Source organism: Mytilus galloprovincialis, chromosome 8 (assembly GCF_965363235.1).
Source record: "Mytilus galloprovincialis chromosome 8, xbMytGall1.hap1.1, whole genome shotgun sequence".
NCBI classification, from domain to species: Eukaryota; Metazoa; Mollusca; class Bivalvia; order Mytilida; family Mytilidae; genus Mytilus; species Mytilus galloprovincialis.
In genome coordinates, this window is record NC_134845.1 from 89,619,406 (window position 1) to 89,633,509 (window position 14,104).

The 14,104-nt window shown below is 32.4% G+C and overlaps 1 protein-coding gene across 1 annotated transcript; it reads left to right on the forward strand.

Moving 5' to 3' along the window:
* Positions 1-224: 224 nt before the first annotated feature.
* Positions 225-2,798, forward strand: LOC143042799 (uncharacterized). Its single transcript, XM_076215260.1, has 3 exons — positions 225-410; positions 1,041-1,253; positions 2,004-2,798. The coding sequence occupies exons 1-3, from the start codon at positions 280-282 to the stop codon at positions 2,152-2,154; spliced, it is 495 nt and encodes a 164-aa protein (XP_076071375.1). The 5' UTR covers positions 225-279; the 3' UTR covers positions 2,155-2,798.
* Positions 2,799-14,104: the final 11,306 nt, after the last annotated feature.

The window sequence follows — 14,104 nt, forward strand, 5'->3', positions numbered from 1 at the left end:
CTTAATATGTGCACTGCAAATTATGCCAGTGACTAACTAGTACGTCTAAAGATAAAATGTAGATAATAATAACAATTTAGAACTAGTATCTTGTTTTAAAAATGACCTTCTAATAATTCCTCAAAAGAAAATGCGTAATTCATATCAAAACGGTACATTAGTCCATGGTCAAGGTAGTTATCGTATAAGTAGTATATAAAGCTTGATAGATAAAATCATATATCATTTTGTATTGCAATAACGATTATTTTTTATAGGTAATACAAGGTGGAATCGAATATGCTGAAATTTTTGCTGCTAATTAGTTGTCTGATATCTATCGAAACTGTTTTCTGTGTAGATTGTTCAGATTATACATGCCTCAGGACACTCTTTAATGCACGGGTGACAAAAGCAGAGTATTATACAAGGTTTGTACTTACTGATTAAGCAATTCTGAGAAGTCAAATAACGGTATCCAACGAATAAACAAATCATAGTATCCAAACGACAACTCTCGCATGATTATATTAAGTATTCGTTTTGAGTTGTGCTGTGGAAATTTGACCATTTATTATATTCTAAACCAATTTAGTCGATTATTTAAAGTCCAACTACAAATTTAATTCCATTTAAGAAATTTATCATCTAAGAGTACTTTTCATGTATGGGTTTTATATTCCCCCCTCCTTTTTTGGGCGAAAAACAAATACCGGTCTGTTGCTAAGGTGAAGAAGAAGAAAACAACCGAAGGTTTATTTGTGTTCTTCTATGTTTCACATATCTTCTGAAGTCCTTAAGTCGTTAAAGAGGTAAAAATAGTACAATTCAGTGACATTGATTTCTTTTGATTTTATCAGATACCGCACTACGAATTTTCAAAAACAACCAAATGATGTGTGTGTGTTTTCGTTTAACAGATTTTCTGATGAAATTGTATTATCGTAAAAGTGGTAATGAACAGTCCAATACCGTGACATTAATTTGCTTTTGCGTTATCAGATTTGCATTACTAGTGATATTTTCAAACATATTCAAAGTAGTCGAATTTCTTATTGTAGACCTTTGAGCAGCTCGTCATCATCATCTTCCGGATGGTGGCCATTTTCTAGTAGGAGGAAAAAGAGACACAATTACCATTTACATCACGCAGGGGTTGTTGTGACAATAGACCGTTACGTGGAAGGAAAGAATAAATGGCTGATACACAAAGGCGAAGATTATGGTGACGCTTCTGATACTGTCATAACGGATGCCGATTATATGAGTTCAAGGTAAGCTACATTGAACCGTCCTACATTGTAAAATTATTATATCTAAACATGACAAATGATAACAGATATCACCAAATATAGCTATCACTTTGATACATTTTCTATAAAAATGTAAAAATTTAGAAATATAAGACTGGATGTTTAGTTTGTAATGATCATATGCCTTTAAAAAATGATATCAAATTTTATAGATTTCATGCGTCCGGAGCCGTTTTCTTGATAAGCATTCAGCAAGAACGTTCGTTGCTAAACATTTGTAAGCAAAGAATGTATAACAAGCGAAACTGTTGAAGATCTATATTACCGAAAAAACCTTAAATATTAATTCGATATACATATAGTAAACATTCCTATATGGAGTTGAAACTTTAGTTTGTTAATAAATTCTGTATTCATAGCTGACAATAAATTCAGTTAGTACCGATGTACTGACTGCTAGGTGGATAATACCATTTGGGATTGATAGTCCACCATCAGCGGTATCAACCCAGTACTATCAATAAAAAACAATAATACATACAATTTTAGAAACGCTTTTCTTGATTAACTTTCATTAGTAACGATCATATTTAAATATTAAATGCTGGTTTTACACATGCTACATATTTATGTTTTTTTTTTTAATTTGAAACAATCTATTACACTAACGAACTGACGAAGAACAAACTATTATATTACAAATGAAAATGTGGCGTCTTGTATTGAATAACATAACATGACAATTGAAATCAGATGGTTTTTTTTATACAGATGGACAAATACAAAAACAATGTATCCTAGCTGCCGTTATACTGTGAACAGTTGCATGAGAGCAGCAAGAAATGATTTCGTATATAGTGTATATGGACCCAACTGTCAAACCGCTGCTAATGGTATATGGGACCTACTACGGAGTTGCTAAATGATAATGAAATATTTCTCGGAAGCTGAACGACATAATATACAATATAGTTTTCCTATCTCTTTGTCCCTTGCTCTTTTTATGAATTAAGATTTAATCATTGTTCAGCAAACAGAAGTACATAAACAGTCATACAAGACACAAATGTTTGATTTGGCTGGAAATACATCAGACATATCCAATTAATCTATGTTATCTTTCGCTTGATTACTTAACATGTTTTTACTATTAGTTTTGGAGATTTGTTCACCAAAATCAGTATTAATTTCTGAGAGAACAAATCTTCATACCCTGTTAAGCTAAGGGAATGCATGATTTTTCCATACCTATACATTTGATTTTTTTTATAATTTGCTTACATTTTTTATAATCCGCTTTATTTCTAACTACACAAGACATTGATAGTACCAAACAAAATTTAATTATGTGATTAATGACATGTGTATATGTTCTGCGGTTACGTCTGACCTCATTGTTAACGCATGATGGACTTTATTTACACTATTTAAATTAATTAATTAACTGTCTATGTTGTGTCATATCAAATAAAAAAGATATTTTATAAATTGTTTTATGGAATGCATCACAATATAATTATCAGATTGTAATCCTTAGAGAATAAAAAGTATGATACTCGAACCATTTATATTTTTTAGATGTTTTCTTTAGATCCTTTGGGTATATAATATTAGTTTTGTAGTTAGAAGCATGGTGAGCTACATATTAGACGGTTTGTCATGATCTGTCACGGGTCAATAGTAAATGTATAGCAATATAAAAATGTTATTTTAAATCCAAATCAATCTTAACCAATTCAAATAATATAACATGTATAACTCATATGGTTTGATATTGACCCCCACGGATCCATAGAGGGTTAGTAAAATCAATAGGGGGTGAGGTCAAAACCATAGGGATAAACAAAGCGAGTACTTCCCAGTTCACCAAATGGCTTTTCAAAATGAGCAAAACTGACAATGTGTTATATACTATAAATTATCATGAGATAAATTAAAAATCGAAAGAGAAAACCAACTAGCTGATTTACAACACAACACTGAACGGGAAACAATTATGGGAGACTTTAACCAACGACAACCATGAAGAAAAGTGTTATTTTCAGACACATTTACTGCAAACAACCCAGTGTTGTTAAATCATTCGCTTGCAGCCAATGGTTATGTGATAAGTGTGTTCTTTTAAATACATTTTTTCATTGTTTTATTCTACATTGACTTGAGGTATAGGGAGAGGGTTGAGATGTCACCGAACATCTTAACACCTGCAGCATGTTTGCGCATGTCCCAAGTCAGGAGCCTCTGTTCTTTAGTTTAGTTTTTTTTTATTACCAACGAGATTAAAACCAAGTTAGCCATTTAATGTTCATCTAAATTGATTAATGTAAATGATATACAATACTCTAGCTAGAAAAAAACATTGAGTTGAAGAACAAGAATCTCATGGAAACCTGATACTGCTTACCAGTAATTTAAGTTTCAATCATTTGAGTTATTTGCAGATCAAACCTTGCTGAACATTTTTTCCATGTACACACTTTTTTGATTAAAGCAAACAAGTCCATTTGACCACTAAGTTCTATTTTGAGCCTTCAAAACTTTGGATAAACCAGTTCCCTAAAGAAAATTCAGTTTAATTTAGAAGGTATTTGGCCTAGTAGTCTCAAAGGAGAAGATACTTGAAATAGGTTATGACGACGACGACAAATGACGGACAACGTATGCCAAGTGATGGCATGAGCTCAAATGGGGCCAATGGGCTGCAGTAACCAAACAATAGTTTTTTGGTACTGTGTTGTTTTTCTAAACAAATGCCAAAGAAGTTGGCTAATGAAAATATCATCAATCAATACGCACCATAATATAAACAAAATACACATCTTGGAAGAAAATGTTGCACTTTTTGAAAGCTTTAACAGATGCTCAATAACCAAAAAGACATGTTCCACTATGTCATGTTGTGTTAAGGTTGTTAAATTTTAGTTTTTACTTTCACTTGCATATGTAGTTTTGTAGTTTTTATGCCGATATCGGAGAGCTCATATTTACAAAATAGATGAGCTATGTATTAAAAAAGTACTGCATTCGTAGTGGGTATTTATAGGGATTTACGCATGGTTTTGGATATAACAGTTGTTATTAATTCGTTTGATGTGTTTTTGTTGAGCTTTTGAATTTGCCATTTGATTTGGGAATTCCCGTGTTGAATATTCCTCGGGCCTCAACATTTTTGTGATTTAACTTTTTTGTCCATTTTCATAATTCGAAATGTCTTACTCATGGTAGTATCTATCTATTTAATTCAAACCCGGTTTAGACCGTAGTGATAAAGAAAGGGAAAGGCAGAAGATACCAAAGGGACATTCAAACTCATTAGTAAAAACAATCTGATAATATCATGGCAAAAACACGAAACGGCAACAGCACAAAAACAATGAAAAACACAACAACAAAGGAAATTAGAAATATAGTAACACGAAACCTACAAAAACTGGAATGTCCACATGTGCTCTTGAAGGGAAATCGAATCTGGCTTCATCTGTAGCCAAGGTCGTCCTGTTGATAATTTAAGTACATAAGTGAAAAGTTTAAATAAGTAGGTCATATTTAAGGAAAAGAGGACAGGATTGCGGTTATGACAATTGGCACATATCCATCGTCATCTGTGAAATAAATATTCTATAACTGTCAACCAACTCATTAAGGCGTCATGAAATTTTCGCTGAGAATATTTAAACTTCACCACTTGGAACTCTTGGTTCAATAACCTCTATGAGCATTCACCATATATCAAGGAAATCATGATAGGCAATTAATGCTATGAAATGAGAAACAACACTAGTCACCAGTATATGGTCTTTAATAATTTTATGTCGCATTGATGTATGTTTACGTACCATTAACTTTCTTTAATCTTTTAACATGTTTAAAGAACTCAAATGTTATTTAGTTGCAACCATCATATTGAAAATCATAGGCCATCTTACCGAATATTCTTTGCTCAAATCGACTAGCAGGAATAAATTTGGGGAAACACAGCGTCTTAAATTGCAATGATACTTTTTTCATAGAAAGAATTATATAAGTTTCATGATATAACATAAATTGATTCAAGCACAGTGAAAAACTTCTAGTATACTGTAGATACTTAACTTATACGACAAGAATTTACATGCAAAATAAAATAACACTTTCTAATAAAACAGTACAAAATACGATTGGGAACTCTCCACAAGATGAAATAATCTACAAAAAGGAGAAATAGTACATAAAAAAGAATTAAAACAACTATCAACCGAAGTTCAAATGAAGTACATGTCAGCAATTAAACATGGTATAGGTAACCGTATCGTCTGATATATACGACCCAGCATGAAAAATATGGGGGGATTAAGGTAGGTATGTTGTCTTCCTCCATCTTGAATTTGGAAATACCAGAAAGCAAGGTTTAGATCTTTCATAAAATGTGTAAATTTTTAGAGTTTTTGCAAGAAACTGGGTTTTCAATGCATAATCTATACACGATCTTTCAATTTTGAACACCATGTAGCGTGAAAGTAAGCCCCGTGACCCATTCTTTTTATTATTTGTTTTAAACAAGCATGATATAAACTACATTTCGACAAATTATTAGAAAATTCTATGGATTATAATTTAGACACACTATCTACCTTAAACAAGAAAAAGGACTGTCAAATTAACAAAACAGACAGTTTAAGAATATTTCTTTGCAATTAAGTTTTCCCGTTTGAACTTTAAATATTTTATAAGCAACATTCTAACAGTACTTGCGTATGAAGTATGTAAATCAAAATTGAAACTATACACCAGTGAGTGCCCTTATTCCCTACGAGTCAATCCTTTGTCAATACGTTGAACCACAAACGTCAAAATTATTCAATCGCGTAGTGAAATGAACTATTTGTTTATTTTTATATTCTTGTATATACATTGAATGACAAATATATGTGACGTTTAAAATTTTCTGACGTAAGACACGCAGAACAATGAATGTGTTTTTGAAAATAGATGCTTTTGTGTTTTGTTAAATTGTTCCTTTCAAAGTTGTTACACGATTATGACTGCTGTACCCATATTTTGACTATTGTATTAATTATGTCTGTTTAGTTCACGCATCACTGTAAATACAACGTAATTAAATGAGACTGTCATCAAAGTGAGAGGTTTAGTGCTAAAACCCAGGTTTAATCCACCATTTTCTACATTTGAAAATGCCAGTACCAAGTCAGGAATATGACAGTTCTTGTCCATTCGGTTTTGATATGTTTTGTCATTTGATTTTGCCATTTGATTATGGACTTTCCGATTGGATTTTCCCTGAATTCAGTATTCTTGTAATATTACTTTTTTGGAGAGGGTTGGTGAGCACAAGATGCGTCAAAAAAAGAGTTCTGTATTGTTAAGATGATACATGTAGTGTTTCTACCAAAAGTTTAAATACTACACGAATCAATGTCGATTGATTCTCGTTCTTAACAGTTTTCATGAATTGAAAGAAGGTGCGAAGTCGATAATATTTGATTTATTTAGGTTATAAAATGTTGATGCAAGCCTTTCAAAAATTTTGCAATTCCTTAAACATTGAAATGAGTGGTTAACATCTTCGTTACAATTTTGACAAGATCTAATAAAAAGAATCAAATTCAAGGTCAAGGTCTTCAACATCTCTTAACCTTTCACAAGTTTGAGCGTTCCCGAAGAACATGATATACATAAGGATGAATCCAGAAAAGGGTCTCGTACATACGATTTTTAACTAGTTTTATAATTATCTACATGTCATCGTAGGGCCTGCCACAATGAACAATGCAATGAATGTGACCTACCGATTTAGACTATTTACCGTGTTTGTAATAACATGAGCAACACGACATGTGTCACATTGGTAGCAAGATCGATTTACCCTTTCAGAGCACCTGATATTTGTTCTTCTTGTTGGTCGTGCTCGTGTTGCTTAGTTTTTTGTTTTCTGTGTTGTGTTTTGTGCACTTCTTTCTGTTTGTAGTTTTCTTTTTTTGCTATGGCGGTGTCAGGTTATATTCAATCTATGAGTTTGAATGTCCCTCATGTATCTTTTGCTCTCTTTTCCTAACCATATTGTTAGCTTTAAAAATACTTAGAATCACAAATTATTAAGAAAAAAAACCGAAATGAAGACAAACAATCCGATTTTATACAACAGAAGTAAACAAGAATAACTTTGACTGATATCAATCAACTACAACTTCGTTTTTAATGCTCTTGGCCTACAACAGGTAGATAAATATATCATGTTAGTGACTGTCGGTATCTTTCTTAGAGGTTTCCAGTTTCAAAGTAAAGATAACGTGGATGAAGAAAGAAAAATGGTTTTACAAGGGGACCCAGTACTATAAAAATATACCAACTGTATTTTTGTAACTGTCTTAAGCCAAGAGCGAGTTACAATCGTAATACGCTTTTACAAATAACTTTAAAGCAAAGATGGCAATTGAATTCTACAAAATTACCGACCACAATTGTTTTTTTTTTTATATTTAGGTCTTTTTTACAAAATGTTATCATACCTTCCCATCCATTTTCTTTATCTAAGGTGAGGGAGTAACTTTGTGTGGTTTGGGTGATATTATCGTTGAACCTTTGAAGTGACTGATATATGTTGTTAATGAAGATTCGTTGATAAAAGGTTTGTGAGGAATGGCATACATGAAGGCAAATTGCATACTATATACCTCTGCTCTAAAAAGGTATAAAAATATTAAGTATAAGTACAGGCAAAATAAATCTAAAAAAAGACCAACTTTTCCATCAAGATTGTGGTTTTTGCTTTTTCTATTATTTCAATTGTTCGAAAGGTATATCTGTAAAACAATTCATGTGTTTTTCATGTGTGTTCCTTATGTTTATACAACCGTTTCAAATGCGTGTCAATTATGATGATTGCCGATAATGCATGAGGAATTGCATTCAATTGCAATATTGAATTGTTCTATAAACAAATGAATTTAGCAAGATAAAGATATCATTGATTCCTTTATCTTGGCATTGCACATGGTCATGTTTTTCTTTGATGGTTTATGACACCTTTATACTAAATCCATTGGATGTTGTAATGATTGATATTTTGATATTAGATGGATGATTGTTTTAGTTGTTGGTTCAGGATTTGGAACCAGCTGTCAGTAACTGCGTTAACATGTTTAACCCCGCCATATTCTATTTGTAGGTGCCTGTCCCTAGTCAGGAACAAAAAAATTTGTTGCTGTCTTCCTTTTTTGTTTTTTTGATAATTTTTGGTGAATTAGTTCAGCTCATAGTTTGGTTAGGCAGTTAGTTTGCTCGTTTACATTGTTTTAAATTAGTAATTTATACTTGACTATGCAATTATGGCTTTGGTCATTGTTGAAGGTCATACGATGATCTACCGCGCTTAATTTCTGTGTCATTTAGTCTCTTGTAGAGAGTTGTCTCATCGGCATCATACCACATCTGCTTTATTATATGTATCATAACCAAACCAATATGGCGATTTAACTCTGTTAAATTTGAAATACAAAACTTATGATTGAATATACAGGGCTAAAAAATCTCCTGGAAATGTGATGTGGCAATGCTTATACAACTGAATACTGTATATTAAAGAAAATTGTTGCATTTCAAGACTTCACATTCAGTCAAGATTGATGGTTAAAAATTTACATTACTGATAGTTGATATATAAGGTGATGACTTAGAGTTAGATAAGAGTAGATAAACAATCTAATATTTGCTTGATGTCTAATCACTAAGTATAAATTGTCAAAATATTTTTATTTGAAATACCAGGAAATATGCAAGAAATAGGACTTTATCATATTCTGCTCGTGAATATTATGTACATATATCCGAGATAACCAAAGATGTGTCTTTAGCAGATATTTCTGAATGAACAAAATGTAAAAGATATAATTACTATATATTATGTATTTTTTGGCAGCATTCTTAAATTGGTCTATCAGGTTCTAAGGGTCTAATAAAAACCTTTTTTTTTTTATTTCAACAAAATATGTATTTTTAGGGTTATTTCATATGCTGTATCTTACCGTGACAATATTAATTAGCTATCATTACAATTTTTTTGTTCTTACTACTTGTCTTATGTTTGCAGGAAAAAATGACAGAGGGAACATCTTCAATGAATAAAAAGAGGAAATAAGTGTCTGCTGGAGTAAATCATTATCACAACAAGACTGAAAGGAATATCAGAACACGAAATGAATTTTATTTTTGTCAAAAAGATTTGTTACAGAATATACCTCTTGCAATTCTAATGAAAACCATTGTCATCTTGAAGTAAAAGAAAATTTTATAAAATATAACAGGAAGTAAGGGAAAAGACTCAATCATTTAGGGCATAACAAAGTACAATTCAGCTTTTCTAATTAGTCTGTTAATTAAGAATAACCCTTCTGAAGGAATAATATAGAACAGTAAACATACAATACACTTAAGTTACAATTTTATTTTTTGCAATCAGTGAATTTATGTGTTGTTCTATTACAGGAAAAATGTACTAGAATATGACAGATGCATTACCTTTAAGGTTTACTCAACACATGAATTCCAACATAGCAAATTCAAAAACAGCTTGCACTTACATGTGTAATACATGTGATTCTAATATTAGTTCACATCACAATCAAGTGCAAAACAGACGTGAAAATAAAACAACTTTTTTCAAAGATCAGTCTGTACCATTCATTTCTTATACATTTACCAATCCTTTTGCAACTAAAATTTTCAATTACAAACACGTTTGGCAGGATCTCAATATTGACGACTCCAAGTTGCACTTGTGCTAGTTTCAAATTCACATATAATCCGACTGGCCAAGTTATTACCGATGACCTCGACATTGTCAATAACACTTTCCTGCGAAATGTGTTATCGAAAGGTCCGAAATATCGTGAGTCTAAATCCATCAATTGGAAATACATCAAAATTTTGATAACTTCAGTCGAGGATTATGCCAGAAAATGGGCTTAGCGCGAGAAGGAAGACGTAGATACTCTTTTCGAATGAATTAAGGCTGTGAGGTCGTGGATACAAATCAGAATTAAGAAACTGAATGGGTCTATCAATGCCCCTGCTACGTCAATCTTTATAGACCCAAATGTTGCAAAACACTTGTCCTACGTCCATGACAATTATGTTGTTGTCCCCGCAGATAAAGCCCCAAACAACATCTTGTTTGTGTGTAAAACTCATTACATTAACTGCTTGATAAACGAATTAGGTATTGACAATTCACTTGGAAATTCAATATATATCCTCATGACACTTACCAAAGAGGAAATCCTCGATAGTCATAGGTTTGTTCTATTTTTTTTTGGAATTTAAACCAAAGATGAAGAACTGGATATTCCATCACTGCATTGGATACCTAAACTACATACGTGTCCTTACAAACAATTACATATTGCTGAGTCTTTCAAGTGCTCCACGAAACCTCTTTCTAATTTTTTAACATCTATTTTATCAGTAATCAAAACCTGTTTTCAAAGTTATTGTAAAACTGCCTATTCTAGAGGTGGCGTCAATCAGATGTGAATACTTAAAAATTCCAAAGAACTGTCAGATTACATACAATTTAACTCTCTTTCATCTTGCAATGGTATTAAAACATTTGACTTTTCTACACTTTACACAAGTATTCCACATTCCAAACTAAAAGACAAATGGAAAGAGTTGGTGTTACTTTGATTTATAAAAAGAATGGCCAACGTAGATGCAAGTGTCTTGCCTTAAAGAGGGATAAATGCTACTTTGTAAAGGATCACTCTGATTCAAACAAAACATTTTTGGAGTGTCAAGAACTCGTTGGAAGTACTTGATAAATTGCATGCTTATATTGGTGATTTTGAATCTGTTCAAAGTTTTGATTTTTCTACCCTGTATACCACATTGCCTCACATTCTCATTAAGAAAAAATTCACACACCTAATTAAATGGGCATTCAAAAAATCAGAATGTGAATATATATGTTCAAACTCTTTTAGGTCATTTTTTAGTAGCAATAAACAAAAAAAACTATGTTAATTGGACATGCTTTGATACTATATATGCCCTTGAATTTTTACTAGATAACATTTTTGTTCGCTTTGGTGATTCCGTATATCGTCAGATTATCGGAATCCCAATGGGGACTAACTGTGCACCACTTATTGCGGACCTGTTTTTGTATTGTTATGAGTTACAATTTATGACAAAAATAAGCAAAGACCCATCGAAACAACATCTGATAAACAAATTTAATAATACTTTTAGATATTTGGATGATATTTTGGCTCTCAATAATGACGACTTCAGTATGTATATTAATGAAATTTATCCTGTTGAACTTACTTTAAATAAAGCTAATACTAACAATGACCACTGCCCTTTTCTTGATCTTGATATCTATATCACTAATGGAAAGCTGAATACTAAAATTTATGATAAAAGGGATGATTGTTCATTTCCTATCGTTAATTATCCGTTTTTAGATGGTGACGTTCCCTTGTCACCATCTTACGGTGTTTATATATCTCAACTTGTACGATTCGCTCGTGTATGTAACAATGTTTTCGATTTTAACGAGAGAAATTTATGTATTACTGAAAAATTATTACACCAGGGTTTTCGATATCACAAACTAGTCAAAACATTTACTAAATTTTATCATCGGTATAAAGACATCATTCGTAAATATAGCTCAACATGCAGACTTCTAATACGTTCAGGTATTTCACATCCAATTTTTTATGGTAATATTCTTTATAAAGCACAAAGGTGTCAGTATTCACCTCAGAAACTTACAAAACCTTTGAATAGACTTATTAAGAAGGGATATAATTACGATACTGTTGTCAAGTCATTAAAGATTGCATATTTTGGCGTTAATATTGAGTCACTGATAAGGTCTTTGCATCGGAACTAAACACATTTATTCTAAAATACAGTTGTTGGCATGACACGGGTTATGTTCTTCTCATATATGTTATGATGGTATGATACTAAACCCCTAACGGGAAGGATTGTGCCTGATGTTCATATGATGAAATCATAATCTTTCAGTCAGTTTAATTGAAGTCTGGAGCTGGCATGTCAGTTAACTGCTAGTAGTCTGTTGTTATTTATGTATTATTGTCATTTTGTTTATTTTCTTTGGTTACATCTTCTGACATCAGACTCGGATTTCTCTTGAACTGAATTTTAATGTGCGTATTGTTATGCGTTTACTTTACTACATTGGTTAGAGGTATAGGGGGAGGGTTGAGATCTCACAAACATGTTTAACCCCGCCGCATTTTTGCGCCTGTCCCAAGTCAGGAGCCTCTGGCCTTTGTTAGTCTTGTATTATTTTAATTTTAGTTTCTTGTGTACAATTTGGAAATTAGTATGGCGTTCATTATCACTGGACTAGTATATATTTGTTTAGGGGCCAGCTGAAGGACGCCACCGGGTGCGGGAATTTCTCGCTACATTGAAGACCTGTTGGTGACCCTCTGCTGTTGTTGTTTTTTATTTGGTCGGGTTGTTGTCTCTTTGACACATTCCCCATTTCCATTCTCAATTTTATTCTCTGAAACTGACATTATCAAGATCTTGATTTTTTGCTTGTCAACATATTTGTTATGTTCAGAGGACGTGTTTTTTAACAAACTATCGGCATTTGAATGGGAATCAAGTGTGCCCCTCTTCTTGCAGACTTGTTTCTTTATTATTACAAGGCTGACTTCATACAGGAACTTCTTAACAAAAAAAGATAAGAAGTTAGCAATATCCTTAAACTTTTTTTTCCGCTATATAGATGATGTTCTCTCACTAAATAATTCAAAATTTGGTGACTATGTTTATCAACATCTTTCCCATCGAGCTAGAGATAAAAGATACAACAGATACAGTTAAGTCGGCCTCATATCTTGACTTCCATCTAGAAATTGAGACAATGATGGTCGGTTGAAAACAACACTTCACGACAAAAAAGATGATTTCAGCTTTTCTATTGTGAACTTTCCATTTCTAAGTAGCAACATTGCAGCAGCACCTGCATACAGGGGTATATATCTCCCAATTGATACGATAGTCCTGTGCTTGTATTTCCTATAAGGATTTTCTTGATAAAGAGTTCTGCTCACAAAGAAGCTATTAAACCATGAGTTCCAAATGTTGAAGTTGAAATCATCCCTTCGTAAATTTTACGGACGCCATCACGAGTTGGTTGACCGTTAAGGAATAACCGTTTCACAGATGATATCGAAAATGTGCCTTACGTCGTAACTACAATCCTCTTCCCTTTCCTGAATGTGACCTACCGAATTAGAATATTTACCGGATTTGTTATAACATGAGCAACACGACGGGTGCCACATGTGGAATAGAAAATAGTAGTCAAAGAGTCAATTGTAGCCATGTTTGAGTTTAGTAATCTTTCTGCATTCTTGGCATATGAATGACTTGTCTCCTTGCATCCTTCCGACATTGCATTAAAATTCGAGAGTTGTTCCGAAAATAAGATTCATTGCTAACCGTAACTGTTTAGAATTTGAAACCTTCTTAAAAGTAATTTCTGTGCTTTTCCTCGGATCTTATTCTCAAACAGATTATTCTTTGGAACATTTCATGTAACAAGATATTAAGTTTTCAGGTTTCCATTATGATGAAGGTAATTCTTCACATATCCAAAACAAAATTGTTTTCATGAAATATGAACAAAGCAATTATTTACAATATATGTATTAAGCTATTACGTCTTTTAGAACAATTTTCAAAAGTGCATAACATAGTAGTTGTGTATGTGTAAATGAATAAATAAGTAGTTTTTCACCAACGGAAAATGATATTCGCCATTCTAATTCTTCTTGTATAGATCCTTTCACATCTACAGGTACAAAGAGAACCCCATGTTTCAA